Source organism: Coffea arabica, chromosome 6c, assembly GCF_036785885.1.
Source record: "Coffea arabica cultivar ET-39 chromosome 6c, Coffea Arabica ET-39 HiFi, whole genome shotgun sequence".
NCBI lineage: Eukaryota > Viridiplantae > Streptophyta > Magnoliopsida > Gentianales > Rubiaceae > Coffea > Coffea arabica.
The window spans coordinates 21,833,632-21,854,688 of NC_092320.1; the positions used below are offsets into that span (position 1 = coordinate 21,833,632).

Here is a 21,057-nt window from a genome sequence, read left to right on the forward strand (position 1 = left end):
ATTACCAGAATGCATGACAAAAGTAGAAACAAGAAAATAATGTAGCTTAGTTTATAAATGGTTCGAATAAAACTCACTGCAAATGGTATAGACCTTGTGGTTATTAATGGTCTAACATTGCCAATGTCCTGGTGATTGCAAATAGTTGAGTTTATCAATATGATTTTGAAATTTGCACAAGTTTATACCATGCTAGACAACAGGTCATGGCGGAGGCAGGGGGCATCTACTTCATTGATGAGACATAAGACGATCTTTTGAAAAGTAAGGAAATGGTTACAAGCCATAGTTGTGGTGAGGTTTACTTCACTTTGGCTTATGATTGGTTATTATACATAAGTGCAGATGTCTATATTGAGGTCAGGATGAAGATGTTAATTGCAATATAAGTACAGATTTCTATATTTAGGTCAAAATCAAGATGTTTATTAATATTTTCAGAAGTTATTCAGACAACTTGTAGCCACCTGCCCAAAACTTAGATATATAAAGGATACGAAAGTTCAAAAATTTTCAATTTCTTGTAGACTGTCTTATTTCTGCATTTGATCATCTAAAATCTAAGTTTCACCGGCGCAATACTCAAAAGAAAGTTATATATGAGGAATCCCGTCATTGACTTTGTTGGTGTGAGACTTTTTATCTTATATGTCATCGCAAATACGATTTTTTATTGTTAATTAGTTACTCAAGGACATCTAAATGAAAGCAAACCTACTAACAGAGTTATCGCAACAATTTAGCTCTTTTCTTAAAATTAAAGTTCAGAACAATTAGGAGATCTTTTTTTTTTTTTGATGATCTTAAGCTTTAGACCAAGGAGCTCCCCTATAGCTAGTATTTTATAGATTTGGACGTATAAAGTAGATGGGAGTTCTTAAACATTAGCTCGGCTACGAGATACATAATGGACACCCGTTAAGAACGATTTCATAGATTGTTTTTTTTTTTTTTGAAACAGTATAGCTAATTTTAATAAAGTGACTAAATGTAGTGAGTGGATTAAATGTGACCATGTGTTTTAGTATAATAAGTTAGGTGTAATTTAGGTGTGTTAATGAGTGTCAATTAGACACCCCTTAGAAAAATTCTTTAAACATTACCAATTGTATCTGGCATCGTTTCTGCAATATGCATGCTTAGACTAAAAGAAGAAGGATTTGAAAGGAAAGTTTTTCATAAATTTTTTTGAGAGATCAATTTTCCAGGCTTAATCTTCACATTAGGATTTCTAAGTTCGAGGGCTACAATGGTTTTACATGTAATGTCCCTTATGAAATTATTCAATTATTTCCCCGTTTCATATTAAGTCCTTCCTTTTATTTTAAATCTAAGGCTCCTAATTTTGATGTCCCGAATGATTTTTTACTTTTCTTTACTTTTCTAGTAAGAGCTCCCAAGTTTCTTAAACTTTCATATTCATCATGATTTCATTAAAACTAAAATAATCATGAACAAATAATAATTTACTCGTAAGACTTGAAACATTTTGAAGTTATCTTGAAATCAAGCGGGAAGAAAAAAGTAAATGAAGATTTGGAGATTTTTTGGCGGCTGGAGTTTAAAAATCCTCCTGTTTATTCAACTAGCCTTTTGAGATGTCATATCATATACATACAATTTTAATAGAGACTAACATATTTGAAACAAAATTAACAGGAAAAATCGTAAGGAAGGTCCCTCACATTTTGCAAATTGACTTTTTTCGCCCCTCACTTCTAAAAGTGTAATTTTACATTCTTTATAAATTCACATTGGTTAGGTTTGGCTCCTACCTAGGTTTTTGACTAGTTTTTGGCCGGAATTCACCACATGCCTTACACGTGATCACTTTTTAGGGGCAAAATTGTCAAATCAAATTTCATATAATTTGAGCTTTTCGTCCCTCACATTTTACAAAATGAATTTTTTCATACCTCACATCTCAAAAAATAAAATTTTCCATCTCTCACATTTCACAAAATAAATTTTTCACCTCTAATTGATCATGTGTATGAATAGTTTCTTTTGTTTTTTAAACCCATGTGTATATCTATTTGATTTCACACAAAATAATACGAGTAACACGTAATATATTTGTATTTGATTTCATCTACAACTACAATTAACTTATTCAAGTGAAGTTAAATAGAAATATATTATATGCTATTTGTACTGCTCAGGTAAAATTAAATAGACATATATATAAGTTTTCAAAAATAAGAAAAGACTATCGCCCACATGATCAATGAGGGATCAAAATTTTCATTTTGCAAAATGTGAGGGATGAAAAAATTTATATAAGGGACGAAAAAATTCATTTTATGAAATATGAGGGACTATGGATCAGATTATATGAAATATGTTTGACAATTTTACCCCTCAAAAATGATCATGTGCATGGCACGTAATAGATTCCAACCAAAAATTAGTTGAACACTAAGATAAGGACCAAATTTGACCAATGTGAATTTGTAAAGGACGTAAAATTACGCTTTTAAAAGTAAAGGATGAAAAAAGTTATTTTACAAAATGTGAGGAATATTTTGAACGATTTTTCCAAATTAACATTTTCCCTTACATTTATACAATATTTTGCTAGCAGGTGAACGTATTGAAATTTTATATTTTCTTCATAACATTAGTCTCAGATGAATACAAAATAAGGTATGCATAACATTTTTCTGGTGAGAGCAATCTAAATGTTACTAATATTCTTCCCTTTTTATGTAACCAAAACATTTCTGTGAACTTACTCTATGGCCTAGAATTTCTTTCTCTATCCTGAATCTTTACATTCTTTACTCTTTAAGTATTTAGTCTTCCCTCATTCAATTGTTACAAGGTTTATATTTATATCTCACATATTTAATTAAATCTCTATATCTCTATTTTCTAAAACATAACGGACATTAATTTGAACAGAAATATTGGAATAATGGCGATCAATGATTGTGCTCTTACCATTGCAGGCGCAATGGCAGCAAATTGTGTCGATCCAGTTCTGCACCAATGTCAGTATTTGTTTCGCTACAGAAGCAACGTTCTAACGCTGAGGGATGAGATGAAAAAACTTGAACTAAAGAAAGCTGATGTGCAACAATTAGTTGATGCAGCAATTAACAATGGTAAATCAATTAAACCAAATGTCATTGACTGGCTAAGACAAGTTGACGATCTAAAGAAAGAGGCAGACGCCATTTTTAGGCATATGGAAAATGTCAAGATGAATTGCCTTAATGTCAGGCTTCCAAATTTGAAGTCACATTATTTGCTAGGCCGAGATGCTGACAAAAGAAAAAATGCTGCTCAAAAACTTCTGAGCGAGGGGCAGTTTGATGAAGTTGGATACACTGCTCCATTAGAGAAAATGTCTTTTAGTGAATCAACCCTACTGTTAGAGGAAGGACTACCTACTCTGATGTCAACAAAGAAGGAAGTGATGAGAGTTCTAGAGCAGGACAAAACAAATCTTATTATGATTTGTGGTATGGCTGGTGTTGGCAAGACTACCTTGGTGAACCAAATTGCAGACCAAGTTAAGTATGGAAAATTATTTTATAAGGTGGCCATGTTAACTATGTCTAAAAATCCAAGCATGAGAAATGCTCAAAATCGGCTTGCTGAGCAGTTAGGGGTGCAAATTCCAGCACATATTGATGGTGCCAGATTTGGACAAACAATATATAATAGACTAAGCGGGAGAGTTCTTGTTATATTGGATGAGATTTGGAAAGAAGTTGACTTCAAGAGTCTTGGGATTCCTGTTAGCGAGAAGATAAAGGTTATAGTGACATCTCAGTCCCCCTGTGTTTGCAGGAACATGGGAGCTAAAATTGTTGGGGTTAATGCCTTGCCTGAGGAAGAAGCATGTTATCTTTTTAAAGCGGTCGCGGGAATTTCTGATGATTCCGTTTTGAGTGATGTTGCAAAACAGTTTGCAGAGGAATGCAAAGGTATACCTCTCGCGCTCGTTGTTGTCGCCAGGGGATTAAGGACTAACTGTAAAACACTAAAATCCTGGGAACTGGCCCTTGGACAGCTGCAAAAATACACATTCAGAGAATTAGAAGGAGAAAAAGATTTGGTGTATTCAATAGTTGAGTGGAGCTACGACAATTTGGAAAAAGTCGAGGCTAAGTCACTGCTTTTGCTTTGCAGTTTGTTTCCAGAAGATTATAGCATTCCAGTTGAATGTTTGGTCAGGTACGGCAAAGGGCTAGAATTGTTCAACGAGAGAGACACGTTAGGTGATGTAAGATGCAGAGTAGACGTGCTTGTTAATGACCTCAGGAGTTACCATTTGTTGCTGGATGATAGTGAAAGAGAAGACCATGTAAAATTGCATGATGTCATGCGAGAAACTTGCTTGAAAATTGCATCAAAAGGCGAGCATGTATTTTTGGTAGGGAATGCTAGAGAGGAAGAAAGGCACCAACTACCGGATTCATTTGGTCCTTATACGGCTATTTCACTAACATTAGAAGGTTCCATTAGACTATTTCCATTTGGCGAGGAATGTCCAAGGCTTAAGCTATTGCGTTTGGTATTCCAATCAGGCAAAGTGAACCTATCAAAAGATGCTTTCGAAGGAATGGAAGATCTCAGGGTCATGGAGTTAAACAACTCACACACAGAATTTTCGCTATCATGGCCAGGCCAAATGTTAACTAGCCTTCGGACATTGTGCCTGGATTATTGTGTATTGGACACTGGAACGTCATCAATGCTTGGATATATGATGCAATTGGAAATGTTGAGCTTCTTTAAATCCAGACTTCAAGGTGATCAGTTTCCAGTAGAGATTGGTCGGTTGAGTAATTTAAAGTCGTTGGATTTGAGGGTCGAGCGAAGTCAGCAGCCGTTGCCTCATGGTATCCTGTCAAGCTTGAAGAAACTAGAAGAATTGTACATGGGATCTCCTCACCATTTGCGGCTGGGGAGAGACAAAGAAGAAGAAAGAGGATGCCTGGACGAGATCGCATCACTCTCTTGCCTTGAGTGTCTCCAAATTCATGTCTATGACCTTAACCTCCTATTTCAGTTATTGCACCAACTTCCTATTCAGAGGTTGTTAAGATTTCACATTGTAGGAGCTGATCATAAAATTAACCGGAGATATCTTACTAGAGAGTATCAATTTCGGAACAGTTTCGAACTTATTTATTATCGGTATCATAAGAGGAGGTTTGTATTTAAACAAGCATTGGATCCTATAGTTAGCAGCATTGTTAAGAGAGCAGAGAATCTCACTTTTGAGGGCGTGCCCTGCTTGAGGAATCTGGTGAGCGACTTGGATGAAGATGGATTTGTCAACCTGAGAAGGCTTAAATTAGACCATGAGGTACACCAATGCCTTATTGAATCCACCACCAATTTAGTTGCTCGACAGGTTTTCGAAAATTTGGTGTTCATGGAATTAGATCATGTGAATTTGGAAGAAATATGTCGTGGGAATCTTCCACCTCGGTGCTTCAGTCAACTTCGGGAGATGAAACTTAAGTACACAAATATTAAGCATTTGTGGAAGGGGCCAATTGAACCTCCGTCACTTTGCAGCCTCAGAATTGTTGAGCTAAGATACTGCCATCGAATTGTAACTCTCTTCTCACAATCAACGCTGAAATGTCTAGTGAAACTCCAAAAGCTAGTAGTTCATCAGTGTACAAACTTGGAAAGCATTGTCACGAGGGAAGAAAGTGTGAACGAGGAAGTGCTTGAGCTACCCCTACTCGAAACTTTAGTGATGCAAGAATCAGGCTGCTTGTGTTTTGACTCCAAACGTGAAACAGCCAGAGCTTTTCTCAACCAGGTCACTCTCTCTCTGTGTTTCTTTGTCTCTCTTTCTGATATACTTCCTTTGTGTCAAAGAAGTATTTGACCATAATGAGCTCACTGAAGAAGCAATTTATTTTTCCCAAAAACTGTTAATTAAATATTCAAAATTGTTTCAGTGGTCATATTCTAGTCCTTGAATGAGTTTGCCAAAAAAAAAAATTGTTTTTTATTTAATCTTTTAGCGCAAGTAAAAACCAAATGGTGATGAATGAAATTTTGACAATGACAAATTTTGATAGCAAGGATTAATGCTATGATTGATAAAAGATACCTTTCCTCCAGGTCATTGACCGGGCATGCATAAACATACATACATATGTGCGAAGATTCATGTTTGTATTACATAAGTAACTAAATTTTCCAGGTTTCGCTGCCTCGCCTGGAAGGACTACAGATTAAAACTTGTAGGCATCGCCCCAAAGAGTTAGTGGGAGATGGAATGCATAGCGGGTATCTTGAGAACTTGAAGTATTTGCAGATCACCGATAGCTGTATCGGATGCATTGCCAAAGCTGATGGGGTGACAATATTACAAAATCTGCAGAAACTTGTGGTTAACAGTCACGGGATGCAATTACTTTTTGAGTTTGAGGGGCTGAAAGTTCATGTGCTAACAAAAACAGAACTCGAAATTCTTCCCAAACTGGAGTCATTGGAATTACAACAATCCTCAGGATTAACCCACATTTGGAGGAATTTTCCAAGAGGGGTTCGAGTATTCCAAAACTTAAGAAAGCTTATAGTATGGGAGTGCAAATTACTAAAGTTTTTGTTTGATCCTCCTTGTGTGGCGAATATGCTTGTGAGCCTTGAGGTGCTTGAAATTAGTGATTGCTCGGAAATGTATGGAGTTATTGGTGGGGAATTAGGAGAAGATCAGATCAGTCAGGAGGATGATGCTCAGCAACAAGATATCGTTGGAAAACATAGAGAGAGTTCTGCATTGGAAAGAAGCAACAAGCTGGAATTTGTGTTTCCCAAACTGAGCTCTTTAATTTTGATAGGCCTCCCAAATCTTTTGAGTTTCGCTGGTAGTAGCCGCGAGGAATGTGAACTCAAATTTCCCTGTCTAACACATCTGAAAATACTGCAGTGCCGGCAGTTGAAGAAATTGTGTCCAGGAAAGCTGGATGCACCAAATCTTGAGAAAGTTGAAGTGGTCGAGAATGCCATTCCTGTGGATTTAAAGGTACATTAATACATATCCCAATTCTAATTTACCATTTTAATTTTGTCCGATCACTCCACTATCCTTCAGTTTCCCTAGCTGAGAGTTGAGTATTTACGTTTTTCTTTAACTATTTTTGAGTATATATTTCACAGGATAGAAAGTTCATCTTTTTGAGGGACTCAGCGGCCTCTGATTTCTACCGAAGGAAGATATGGGAGTTGTCGTGATATTAAGGTGCACACTTGTCATGGGCTTGCATGCACTCTCTCCTTTTCTGTTTATTTTAGTTCGATCTCATGCATCTTTCATTTATTTATTTTTTTTTTTTAGGGGCGGGGTGGGGGTGGAGATTTGATTTTCAATGTGCATTTATATATATTTTTTGACCTATATGAATGGATCAATCAGGGTGAATTCTTAGTTTATGATGGAAAAAAAAAAGAATTCTACAACGAGGGCGATTTTTGGAGTGTATTCTGCAAATGGGGATCTTCGCATTCCGAAAATGCGAGCTCGCATTGGAGCTCGCATTCTGTGAATGCGAGCTCAGTGATACGTTACTGTTGATCCCAATTCAGAGCTTTGTTTTACTATTTTGTCGAATCACCAAGAAACTCTTCATCTACTCCACTTGTCCTGTGGCTCAATGGAGGTACTGTCGCTAAATGTTGCCAGTTTAACTTTGTTTCTTACGAAATTTAATTAGTTTATCAAGTGCTAGGCATTCCAAGCTCTTTGCAGGTCCTGGTTGTTCTTCTCTTGGAGCCGGAGCATTGACGGAACTTGGGCCAATTTTTTTTAATATAAAAGAAATATGATTTTTTTTAGAGCACATATTTGATGACTTTAGGCACGTGCAAGTTTTAAAATAAATAAAATTTATTCCTCTGCTAATTACAGATTTTTAAATAACATTTCTCTAACATTTCTCCGAAATTTAAGATTTTAGTACAGCTTTTAAAATAAGATTTTATTACCGACAGCATTTTAGTAAAGACAAATTCTACAAAACAAACAACATTTACAGTTAATTTTACATTTTTTTGGGAGCTCGTAAATTTCATTTTAAATTTTTTTCCTAGCAAGTTTGAATTTAATTTTCTGAAAGTCATACTTATAATAAATCTAAAAGATATGACCCAACTACCAAATTATGGTAATTCTATCACTCAAAAAATTTATAACAAAATATAGCACTGCCGCTGTACATATTTAAAGCAAGCCTATTTCATTGCTTACTGCCTATTTCATTTCTTATTAATTAAATTTGAATTTTACAAAAAAAAATTCATAATTGTGTTAATTTTCTAATATATATTACTTCATAATTGTTATAATTTATGGTTAAACCCCCTATTATTAACAATATACCCTTAAGCAATCCAAAGAAATTAATGTGCATACTATATATTTAGTATACCATATATTTGTAATACAAACATCTGCAGGCAACTTAAGGCAAGGAAGTAAAATACCAAAAAAAAAAAAAATTAGACGTGCAAACAAAAGTGTATAAACAAAAGTGTATAGTATAAAGAAAAGTGTAATAAACAAAAGTGTATACTAGAGCTCGCATTCACGGAATGCGAGCTCTACTTATTGAGCTCGCATTCGCTCTATTCTAACCTCGCATTCGTGAAATGCGAGTTCTAAGCTCGCATTTCACGAATGCGAAGACCCCCGGACGGAATTCATTGCCAAAATTACCGCTTTTGTAGAATTTTTTTAAAATTCATCACAAAATTAGAAATTTCTCGGATCAATCATATACTTACATGATAATTGAATTTGGTTTGACTTGTGTTCAAATGATTAGGACCCTAAACAGTTTTTTTTTACCTAATATATATACTTAACTATACTCACTTTTGGTGAACTTTAATTTGATTTACGTTTGTGCTATCTAACATACAAATAAATAATATGTAAGGGAAAAAATTTAAATAGTAATAATAGGTAAGTTGGGGCTGTGGAATTTTGTATTGTCAGTTCTCTTATCAACATCTTTGATGTAGATATTAGTTTTTTTTTTTCAAGCCGTAAATATTAGTATGTTGGATTAATTTTTTTGGGAGTTTCAATATCTAACCATGTAATTTTATGTTGGACATTATTCATATTTAATGTCGGATTGCAATATTCATGCCCTTTGTTTTTTTTATCTGAATGTTGCAGGAGTCGAGAAGTTAAGCCAATAGTGTGGCCCGCTGCTACGGCTGTAACATGACAAGTAAGATCTTGTTTTCACATGTTACTTCAAAGTTTGGCTTTTGCATCTTCAATATTCTTTTGTACGATGAGATCTAGTCATCGTTGGGCTAACGAATTTCGCAGAAGCAATCTTTTTTTTTTTTTTTTTGGCAAAGGGGAGGGACGCCACCCCCACTTTTATTCATAGTAAGCAGAGATACAACGGGCTCAAAGTTGAACAATTTCTGTTTCTAAAATTAAGGTAGTTTCACGTTCCTAATAGAAGGCATTCCAATGAAATCTAGTCAAATTCCCCCACGAGCCAGTCGTGGCCAGTCATTCCAATGCTCATACAATTTGATATCCAGGTGAGGATGAGCTACTCCAACATTTGCCAGAGTATCCGCTACCTTGTTAGCCTCCCTAAAACAGTGGGAGATCCTAGTAGGTACGTCAATCAATTTCCATATCTGCTGGACCTATAATCGAATACACCATGGGCAATTGATTCGACGTTGCAGAATTCCCACCAATAGTAGGGAGTCTACCTAGACGTTAATATTTGTAATTCCCCTCTGATCACATAATCGGAGTCCTATCAAGAGAGCCAATGCCTTAGCCTGGATACTGGATGCCTCGCCGAAGAAAGCTGAGAAACCTACCAAGGGGCGCCCTACCGCGTCCCGTATAACTCCGCCTCCACCAGAAGTTCCAGGATTACCTTTGGAACATCCATCAGTATTCAAAGTGAAATAATCCTCCCCCTCTCTTGGTTTCCATTGAACGAGTTTGAAGCCAAACTTCCGTTTTGTTTGATGGGACTAGTCATATAACTGCGTAAATGACTGACATCTAATATTCTCTTTAAAATGGCCTTCAATTAGCAGTTTAGTCTCCAAAAAGATTGCCTGACAGATAGAAGTAGTGTGCGGTATAATTGCTTCGAAGATTGCTTTATTCTGAGCTTTCCAAATATGCCAACATATAAGGCTTGGAAGAGTATAATATATGACCTTCTGCCTCTCCGAAGCAGGGGAGGACAACCACCAAGAGGCTAGATGAGCTCGAACAGATGAGCCTAAGCTAATGCCACACAGCCCTCCGAAGTATGCCCAAACCTCCTTGCAACCTGGCCCATTAAGAAAACATGCTCAAACGTTTCAACCAACTCGTACGGACAACACCAACACTTGGAAGGACCATAAATTCTGGGATGCAGAAGCAATCTTTAACATAATTGTCTTGAATTTTGTTTTTTCAGGCTTTGATTCTTGACTTGTCCCCATAATATTGCTCGTGTAAGTTTATAACTTTATTTCCATTAGAATAGCAAAAGTTATGGGAAAAAGAATAAAAGTTATGGTTACCATTGTAAGGAATAGTGTAATAACTACTAATAAAAAATGGGATTTTCATTCCCAGGTGCATTAGCAAGGTATCATACCTATCCTCTATAAATTTGCCTTGATGTTGATTGCAGTTTCTCAACTTTCTCACCTATGAATTCTTTATCCCTCATTTTACCTATTCATGACTTCATTTATATCTCTCAGCAATTGTTTGTTGGAATTATCACCGTGGTTTTTCAATCAATCCAACAAAAAGAGGTATGTGTTTATCATTTTCAATTTCTCTTTCGGCTCAGCACTTAAATATGTTTTTTTCTTTTGTTTTTCCGTGGGCATGTAAGCACAAATCATAATCATATTTTTGCATAATTTGTCATAATATCCATGCATTTTTTAAGTAGAAGTATAAGAACAAGAAAAAACGGCTATGGCCCTCTTCTAGCACCAGGATTAAATGGTAAGTTTTCCAATTAAATATTAACTTTAGCTATAAAACTAATAAGTTTTGTTATGATGGTGGTAAGACATAAACATTATAACTACAAAGTACTAATTTTTTTCTAACTTATGATTATTTACTTAACTGCAGTCACCACTTATTTAACAAAATTAAACGGATATTATTCTACTTCAACCAATTGATGCCAGTGATAATAAAACATAAGGATACCCACATTGATCCATCATACATTAATAACCAACAGGTACATGTGTCGTTAAAACACGTATGCCATGAGAAGCTCATTCGGATAAGAATATGATCAGTATAATAATAATAATAATAATAATAATAATAATAATAATAATAATAATAATAATAACAATAACAATAACAATAACAATAACAATAACAATAATAATAATAATAATAATAACAATAATAACAACAACTCACAATTATTTGTATACCAATCCTCAATATAATACTGGCCGACAAATACATGCGTCGTTATGAATGTATTTAATTGATGAGTATGCCATAACAACAACTCACAATTATTTGTATACCAATCCTCAATATAATACTGGCCGACAAATACATGCGTCGTTATGAATGTATTTAATTGATGAGTATGCCATAACAACAACTCACAATTATTTGTATACCAATCCTCAATATAATACTGGCCGACAAATACATGCGTCGTTATGAATGTATTTAATTGATGAGTATGCCATAAGAAGATCATTGGGATAAGGATATGAGTACAGGAAAAGATATATAGAATTCATATGTTACTATTCACATGGCTTCAACTTTCAACTGCTTGCCTTGGGGACTTTTTAATAATTTGATAGAGTTATTTGAGTCTTTTGTGGAACAATGGACTGCTTGGTACATAGGCATTTTCGTAAATTCATTTTTTACCCATAGGTGTAGAAAAACATAGTGCTGATTAAGATTTTAGCCATTAATGCATATTAAGCTCTTGAGATTCTTTCTTTTAAAATTTGTAAATAACTGAGAAGGCCACTAAATTTCTAAATTCCTACAAACGATTTTGGCTTTGTGCAGTTTGGGAATTTTTTTAGTGTAGCTTAGGATTCAAGTTTTGTTTTAAAAAAAGAAAGTTGTGAACAAAGAATTGGACAATTGAGGGGTGAGTAAAGAAAGGAAATTTGGAGAAATTGCGCTCGCAATTTCTGGAGTTAACATGGGGTTGGAGAAGCTCATTTGAAAAATAATGTGCTGCAGGAAGTTGAAGCAATCGTGTTCCAGAAAGTTGGATGCACCAAATCTTAAGAAAGTTAAAGTGGTAGAGAATGAAGCCATTCTCATGGATTTAAAGGTACATATACCCTAATTCTTTTAAGTCCAGCTTTTAATTTTGTGTCTAACTTCACAATATTTTAGTTTCCCTAAGAGTTGAGAATTTACATTTTCTTTAATTATTCTGATATGTACTTCACAGGATGGAGAGACTCTTTTTGAGGCATTCAATTCTATTATTGGTACAGAGATAAGAGACAAAAAGAGTTGTCTGGATATTAAGGTACACACATGTCATAGGCTTCCAAACTCTGCTGTTTTGTTTCTTTTAGTTCAATCTCGTATATTTTTACTTTTTTTTTCCTTTTGTGAGGGAAGGGTGGGTGAGGAGGTACCAGAGGATGGTGATTTTGATTTTCAATGTGCATTATGTATACTTTTTAATTATATGAATGAATCAATGATATATTTACATGAGAATCGAATCTAGTTTGACTTGTTTAAATGATTAGGACCCTGAACAGTTTTAATCAGATAAACACACTTAATTATATCCACTTTCAATCAACTTTAGTTTGATTTACATTTGTTCTATCCTATATTTTTCTATATATAAAACATAAGGTGGGGGTTTGATATTAAAATTTTGTGTCATCTTTTGATTTTTCAATTTTACCCTCACAAAAGTAAAGATTTACTAAAGACAACTACTTAAGTTTAGTAATTTTTGATAACTTCCACTTCCAGTAACTTCTGTTTTTTTTTTGTTTGCCTAAAAAAGTATAACTTCTTTTTTTTTTCCAAAAAAAAAAGAAGAAAGCCTAATAACTTCCATTGGTTATAACAAAAATAACTAAACTATTTTTTCTTAATTTGCACATGCATAGGGTGTACTTTTCCTACTAGTACAAATATATATATATATATATATATATATATATATATATATATATATATATATATATATAAGCATCATTAATACTTGCCTTTTCAATTTTCTTTCATATATATTCACACACTTTATGGAGGCTAACATACTCGGTAAAGCGGTATTTTTGTCCCTAAGATTGTATATTCATAATATTTCGTCACTTATTGGACATATGAAAACTTACATTTTTGTCAAACAGTTAAAAATGTAATATAACTTTGCACCAAACTGTACCTCATGTATTTTCCAAAATAGTTCTAGAAAATTCCAAAATAATCTATGCTAAAAAAAATATTTGTTGGTGAGAAAAGTTTCTAAGTTACTTGTATCCTTTACGTTTGCTTTTCCAAAATCATTTCATTAAATTTACTTCAATGAGCTAACATTGTTTTTCTGCCTTTGTACTTGTACTCTTACGTAATTATTATTACCTTAATTATGTATCTCTGAAGTTTTTTCATATTTTTCATGCAATTCATTAGATCCATTTTCTCTATTTTTCAAATAACACAGTAATAGAAATTTGAACAGAATTTTGCAATAATGGCCATCCAAGAAATTGTCAATTCAATTCTGGGAACAATTGCAGAGAAGTGTGTCGATCCAATTTGGCATCAATTTCAGTACTTACTTTTCTACAAAAGCAACGTTCAAACTCTGAGCGATGACATCAAAAAACTTGAACTAAAGGAAACTGAGGTGCAACAAAAGGTAGATCGAGCAAAAGACAATGCTGAAGATATTAAACCAACTGTTGTTGATTGGCTGAAACGAGTTGAGGATGTCAAGAAAGATGCACATACTATTTTTGAGGGTATGGAGACTGCTAAGGTGAATTGCTTTAATATTGTTAGGCTTCCGAATTTGAAGTCACGGTATTTGCTAGGCCGACGTGCGGCGAAAAGAATGAGTGTTCTTGAAAAGCTTTTAGCAGAGGGGAATTTTGATGAAGTTGGAAGCATTGCTCCATTAGGCAAAATGCGTTTTAGTGAATCAACCCCATCCTCAGAGGAAGGCTTAGTTTCTAGGATGTCAACAAAGAAGGAAGTGATGGAAGCTTTAAATCAGGAGAAAACAAGCCTAGTGGCGATTTGTGGTATGGCCGGCGTAGGCAAGACTACTTTGGTGAACCAAATAGCCGATCAGGTTAAGTTTGAGAAATTGTTTGATGACGTGGCTACGGTGTCTCAATCTCCAGACATGAGGAATGTCCAAAATCAACTTGCTGAGCAGTTAGGGCTGACAATATCTGAGCAAACTAATTGTTTAAGAGCTGAAAGAATGTATAAGAGACTAACCAATAGTGATAAAAGAACTCTTGTTATATTGGATGACATTTGGAAAGAAGTTGATTTTTAGATTCTGGGAATTCCCGTCAAAGGTGAATGCAAGAGCTTAAAAGTAATATTGACATCTCGGCTCTCTGATGTGTGTAGTATTATGGGAGCTGAAATTATTGTGGTCAATATGTTGCCTGAGGAAGAAGCATGCAAGCTTTTTAAAGAGAAGGCGGGAATTTCTGATGATTTCATTTTGAATGATGTTGCGAAACAGGTTGAAGGGGAATGCAAAGGTTTACCTCTTGCAATCGTTGTTGTTGCTAGGGCATTAAGGAGCAATCATACACTAGAATCCTGGAATCGTGCCCTTCGACAACTAAGAAAGGACAGAATGGGAAACCTAAAAGGAGTTCAAGATTTGGTGTTTTCACGAATTGAATTGAGCTATAATCATTTGGAAACTGCTGAAGCTAAGTACCTACTTTTGCTTTGTAGTTTGTTTCCAGAGGATCATAGTATTCCAATCGAAGACTTGGTTAGGTATGGACAAGGGCTGCAGCTGTTCCAAGATACGGAGGCATTGAGAGATGCAAGAGACAAAGTAGACATGCTGGTTGATGAGTTAGAAAGCTCCTATTTGTTGCTAAATGATGGTGAAAAAGAAGACTATGTAAAATTACATGATGTCGTGCGAGAGGTTTGCTTGTCAATTGCATCAAAAGCGGAGCATGAATTTTTAGTGAGCAATGCTGGAGTGGGAGAAAAGAATTCTTACACGGCAATTTCACTAATATCGCAAGATTCCAATCATAATCTACTTCCATTTTGCAAGGTATATCCAAGGCTTATGCTATTGCGTTTGGTATTCCAATTCGATTGGCCATTCGAATTAGGGAAATTGGACCTGCTTATTAGGAATGGAAGCTCTCAAGGTCATGGATTTAAACTTCTTCCATATAGAATTTGCAGTATCATGGCCTGGCCAAATGTTAAGGAGCCTTCGGACACTGTGCCTGGATAGTTGTTACTTGGGTGCTGGAATGTCGTCAATGCTTGGACAGATGATGCAATTGGAAACTTTGAGCCTCTTTGCATCCGAAATTCAGGATGATCGGTTTCCAGCTGAAATTACTTGGCCGAGCAATTTAAAGTTGTTGGATTTGAGGGTTGAAAGTAGCCTCCACCCCTTGCCTGTTGGTATCTTGTCGAGCTTGAAGAAACTAGAAGAATTGTATTTGGGGTTTCATTGTCAGTTGCAGCTAGGGAGAGATAAAGAAGAGGAAAGAGGATGCCTTAAAGAAATCTCATCAATCTCTAACCTCACATGTCTCCAAATTGATTTATGTGACCTTAACCTCCTACTTCTACTATTGCAGGAATTTGATACTCAGAAACTGTCAGGATTTCATATTGTAGTAGGTAAGTATGGAAGAAAATCGTCAGATCTCAGCAGAAACTACCAATTTCAGAATAGCTTCGAACCTTATTTCTCTCATGATGAACCATTGGATGATTTGTCTAGCGCTGAAACATTGAAACAAATGTTTGATCCTAAAGTTACTAGCATTATCAAGAGAGCTGAGAATCTCACTTTGGATCTTTCTGGATCATCATGCTTGAGAAATATTGTGCCTCACTTGGGTGGAAATGGATTTATCTACTTGAAAAAGCTTGATCTGATCAAAGGACAATATGAATGTCTCATTGATTCTGCCGCCAATCCTATTGCTCGACATGTTTTTGAAAATTTGGTGTCCATGAAGTTAAGAGATCTGAAGTTGAACAAAATATGGTATGGATTTCTTCCACCTTGGTGCTTCAGTCAACTCCAAGAGGTGGAACTTAATTATGTAAGTGCTTTGGAGTTTTTGTGGAAGGGGCCAATCGAACCTCCATCATTTTGCAACCTCAAATCTATTGAGGTAAGAAACTGTGCTCAAATTACAACTCTCTTCTCACAATCAACAATGAAATGTCTAATGAAACTCTAGAAGTTAGTAGCTTATGACTGTAAAAATTTGGAGAGCATTGTTTTGAGGGAGGAAAGTTTGAAAGAGGAGGTACTTGAGCTACCCCAACTCAAAGTCTTGACACTTTAGTGGACAAACTTGATGGGCTTCGGCTCCAAAGATAATAAAGCCGGGGTTTTTTTTTACCAGGTATCTCCTCTTTTATCTATTTGTGTAATAATTATATGATATAGTTGAATTCTGGTAAACACTAAAAATACGCTCGAGTACTTTCTTTTACAATATGTTAATTATATTTTCAAAATCAATGTTTCATCAGTTACATTTTAGGCCTTCATCATTAACGAAAATTGGGTTTTTGGTGCTAGTAAAGGTCATAATCGACAAATTAGTTTTTTTGTTAAAGATTCTTTGGCACACGAACACACCCATCTATGCATAACGACGGGTAATCCAAACACTACTGTAACTGCATTTTGCGTTTTGTAATCAACATCATGGGGTGGGCTACGCTAAGTTTTACCAGATTTTCCGGGTTTCACTCCCTTGCTTGGAAATACTAGAGATAAATAGTCCTGGTGATGGCCCCGAACTACTAATAGGAGGTAAAATGGCTAGCAAGTCTCTTGACAACTTAAAATCTATGCATCTCTACCATGGTGACTCTATCCGATGCATTGCCAAAGCTGATACTGTTTCACTGTTACAAAACTTGCAAACACTTGAGCGGTGGTGGGGTAATATGGAATTCCTTATTGACTTTGAGGGTCTAAAAGTTCCTAATATGCTATCAAAAATGGGACTTGAAATTCTTCCCAAATTAGAGTCACTGAACTTATTTGCCTGTCCAAGGCTAACCCATATTTGGAGGAATTTTCCTAAAAGGGTTCGAATATTCCAAAGTTTAAGAAGTATACGTGTAGACTATTGCCCTTTAAACTATTTGTTTTATCCTCCTAGTGTGGCTACCATGCTCATAAGTCTTGAGGAACTGAAAGTTCGTAGGTGCTCGAAAATGTGTGGAGTTATAGGTGAGGAAGATGAAGAGGTCAGCCAAGAAGATAATGCTCAGCAACATGATGCTGGAAAACATGGAGAAATTGCACAGGAAAGAATCAGCAAGGAGTTCGTGTTTCTTAAATTAAACTCTTTGTGGTTGGAAGATCTTGAGAATCTTCGAAGCTTTGGTGGTAGTCACCGGGAGGATTATGAGTTTAAATTTCCCCTACTCTCTAAATTGTTCATAATGAGTTGCCCAAAGTTGAAGAAATTGTGTTCCGGAAATTTGGATGCACCATTGCTTAAGGAAGTCCAAACAACGCCAAGAGATATAGAGAATTTTGAAGCTCCTGTGGATTTAAAGGTACTAATATTCTAACTCTATTTTCAACCAACCCTTTTACTTCACTAGACTTAGTTTCCCTAAGGGTCGAGAATGTATGTTTTGAATAATTATTTCTGAGCATATTTGTCTCATTTCACTAAATTTAGTTTCCTAAGTGTCGCAAATGTATATTTTGAATAATTATTTCTGAGCATATTTTACAAGATACAGAGATTTGTCCTCATCATTAATAGAAAAAGAATCTATGATGGAGTTGTTTGAATGGACGTTAAGGTATATCTTTCTATATTCTCACAAACTTTATATATTCCCTTTCTTCTAATTTTATCTTTATATCTTTTTCTTTTTCCCGTTTGCTTTGGGAGGAATGGAGGTTATTATTACAAGCCGTTGCATTTATGCTTTTGATCTATATATCACATGACAATAGAATCTGATTGATTAGAAGACAAAATTACCCTAAGACGAAAATTTAGAAGTTTTGAAATTAATATGGTTTTTTTTTGAGTTAATATGGTTTGATGTTTCCAAATATTTAGGTAAACTATTGAACAGATTTTCACGTCACATACATATTTGATGATACTTACTATCAATGAACTATACTTCTATACACATTGAGTTCGCATTGTTGGTTTTCTTATTAGCTTCTTTGATCTTAATATTACTATTGCAGATAAAGCTAATGCTGTTAAATCCTGTTTTCCTTCTAGTTTTGCATATATTAGTTGTAGTGTACATATTTTTATGAAATATTTCTTCTTTTACATTTTTTTTTTCAAAAAAATACCACTATGAAAAAATGTAAATCTTTATATTTCAGCTTTCAAAGCTCCAATCTCTTCAAAGATATAAAAGTGAATATGCCATGTAGGAGTTGCCAAAAAAATATCTTAAAATAGAGACAACAAAAAGTAAATTAGAGCTACACAAGTCTGAGTGACAAATTGATACAGTAAATTCCAATGTATAAAAATGTACATTTGTTTTGTACATTGTCAAGTTACAATATTCATGCTTTTGTTTTTTTTTTTTTTCCAAAAAATAATGTAGGAGTCATCAAGTTGATCGAGTAATATGGATCCGGTTACTACGATCTTGGCTGGCGGACAAGGCTCTCGGATAGGGATGGAGATCTTAGTTGGGTTAATACAATAAGTGTGGAACTTATGTAAGCATTATGTTTTGGCATTGATTTTCAAATAATAAATGTATTATATGTATTGTATTATGGCCTTGCACAATATATATGCATTGTGTGTATTGTATCATGACTTTCAAATAATAAATGTATTGTATGTGTTATATCATGGATTTTAGCTATAAATAATGAAAGCTTTTCTCATGGATTTAAAAGTATAGATATCCTAAATCTTTTTCGTCCTTTGAATTTGTCTTTTAGTTGCTATTGCTTTATTACATATAGTTCTTGTGGAACTATCATTCAATTATATATTTCTGTTTAGATTTCTTTTTCACCGTTTGAATTTGTCTCTCAGTTACTATCACTCCACTATACATAGTTCTTGCGAAAATATCATTCAATTACCCATTTCTATTTAGATAGGTCACTCTCACTCTCACTCTCTGTGGCAAACCCAAGCTTAAGAATCTACTCTCAAGTATTAGGTTTTTATTCATCCATTTTTAGGTGAGAGTGGAGTGAGAGGTTTGAATTTCAGAGCTCCATAAGTATGCTTGTTATTATGAATGAATCAGTTAACATTAGTACATGATTTTGTCAGTCAAATTGGAATCCACAACAATAGACCATTTCTAAAGGCCAACAATGGTACCTTAATCTCATTTGATATACAAAATTTTGATCTACTGTTACTCCCGAGACAGCAATCATATAAAGTTCAGAAGGAGTGGTAGAAATAATCACTCTTCTTAAAGTCCCATCACCAAAATAACTACAAAAGGGGAACATCTTTTTTCAAACTTTTTATAGAAGCACCAACCAAAAATCTTCCAATAGGAATAGAACTTTTACATATCATTAAGATATCATGACCAGTTTTTCCAAACAAGATCCACAGCACTCTCAACATCAAGTTTACTACGGGCCCAGGTTCTACTCTTTTTATCAAACCAAACTTTGATGGTCAACTCAAGAAAGCAATGAAACATTTGCAGTGTGCAAATAATGTAATGAGCATATAAATTTTGGCTACCAAAAGTAAGGACAGCTTATCGATTATCTATGAAAAGAATACCAAGCAAAACACATTTATGTGAGGGCATTATTAAGCATCACATCTATGACAGGCCATTGTGTTCCCATATTTGACAGAACTTTCTTTTCTTTCCTCCCTTTTTTGATTTGCTTTGTTTATGTCCTTTTCCTCTTTAGCTACAGCAGAGAAAGGGAAGGGGAGAACTCATGGCAACAATTCTCCATGTCAACAAAGTTCACACCATATGTAGCACCATCAGGAGACGTTCAACAGAAACATATGCAATGCTTCTATCATGTCCAAGTTAGATCAACAAGAACATGGAAAAAAAAATAGCCACGCTGTAATTGTACATTTACTAAAACAACCAAAAACAACTTAGAGTGCATAATGGATATAAAGTATTAGTGTGTTTGAATAGTAGATTATTTGGAATAATTTTTTGAAAAATACTAGCCCTTTTTTGATGTGATGTATGTGAGGTAAAAAGGTGGTTGAAAAATGTATTGATAATGCAAGCAAATAAATTTTGGCAAATAATTCACTAGCCAAATAAACCATATATTACAATGCATCAAATTCAAAAATCAAGAATGGCTAAGATACAAAGTTTGAAAGTTGGAACAACTCTTAACTTCTTAATAGGCTCTTTGAAGACCTTCAAGATCAACTGATCAAGATTCTTTTGCATCCACTTTTAGACAATAATGAAGTTAGTTTTCAGCCTAAAGGTAAGCTTGTAGTTAAGTTTACTTACACAATTTGCAAGAACCGATGAATGCAGTGCTCTCAGACAATTAAGAGACTCCAGCTAGTTAGAGACTTTAAATGAGTATTAGGTGATATAAAACTTGTCATAAACAATTAAAGCATGAGGAGGGCTAGGATTAGACCAGAAAAAGACTTCTTCATTTTAACTAATCTGATGGTAGGAATTTTTCCAAAATGACTTGAATTGCTTCAGTCTAAAGCTTACATTTAAAGAGAAGTTTATTCTTCTTTATCTACAAGCTACCTGACTCTCAGGTTAGAGGCAAGAAGTGGTCCAATTTTAACATCACAGGCTGCGGTAGTGCATAACTTAGAATCATGTCATTCCAAGGTCTAAAGCTC

The 21,057-nt window shown here is 34.8% G+C and overlaps 3 protein-coding genes across 3 annotated transcripts; all 3 read left to right on the plus strand.

Annotated features, from left to right (window-relative positions):
• Positions 1-2,986: 2,986 nt before the first annotated feature.
• Positions 2,987-7,223, plus strand: LOC113693144 (disease resistance protein At4g27190-like). The gene is made up of 3 exons (XM_027211717.2): positions 2,987-5,791; positions 6,182-7,006; positions 7,141-7,223. The coding sequence occupies exons 1-3, from the start codon at positions 3,044-3,046 to the stop codon at positions 7,213-7,215; spliced, it is 3,648 nt and encodes a 1,215-aa protein (XP_027067518.2). The 5' UTR covers positions 2,987-3,043; the 3' UTR covers positions 7,216-7,223.
• Positions 7,224-10,685: 3,462 nt separating this feature from the next.
• On the plus strand, positions 10,686-14,528 carry LOC113693145 (disease resistance protein RFL1-like). Its single transcript, XM_072053287.1, has 4 exons — positions 10,686-10,785; positions 12,224-12,317; positions 12,441-12,521; positions 13,701-14,528. Exons 1-4 carry the CDS (start codon positions 10,709-10,711, stop codon positions 14,526-14,528), a joined length of 1,080 nt encoding a protein of 359 aa, XP_071909388.1. The 5' UTR covers positions 10,686-10,708.
• A 2,120-nt stretch (positions 14,529-16,648) lies between these two features.
• LOC113693733 (uncharacterized) lies at positions 16,649-19,065 on the plus strand. The gene is made up of 2 exons (XM_072053288.1): positions 16,649-17,782; positions 18,818-19,065. The coding sequence occupies exons 1-2, from the start codon at positions 17,030-17,032 to the stop codon at positions 18,830-18,832; spliced, it is 768 nt and encodes a 255-aa protein (XP_071909389.1). The 5' UTR covers positions 16,649-17,029; the 3' UTR covers positions 18,833-19,065.
• Positions 19,066-21,057: the final 1,992 nt, after the last annotated feature.

Coding starts and splice junctions, on each gene's coding strand:
- LOC113693144 (XM_027211717.2), top strand. CDS start 3,044: ATGAAAAAACTTGAACTAAAGAAAGCTGATGTGCAACAATTAGTTGAT. Junction 5,792..6,181: donor CCAGAGCTTTTCTCAACCAG/GTCACTCTCTCT, acceptor TAAATTTTCCAG/GTTTCGCTGCCTCGCCTGGA. Junction 7,007..7,140: donor CCATTCCTGTGGATTTAAAG/GTACATTAATAC, acceptor TATATTTCACAG/GATAGAAAGTTCATCTTTTT.
- LOC113693145 (XM_072053287.1), top strand. CDS start 10,709: ATGACTTCATTTATATCTCTCAGCAATTGTTTGTTGGAATTATCACCG. Junction 10,786..12,223: donor AATCAATCCAACAAAAAGAG/GTATGTGTTTAT, acceptor AATGTGCTGCAG/GAAGTTGAAGCAATCGTGTT. Junction 12,522..13,700: donor AGAGTTGTCTGGATATTAAG/GTACACACATGT, acceptor AAATTTGAACAG/AATTTTGCAATAATGGCCAT.
- LOC113693733 (XM_072053288.1), top strand. CDS start 17,030: ATGGCTAGCAAGTCTCTTGACAACTTAAAATCTATGCATCTCTACCAT.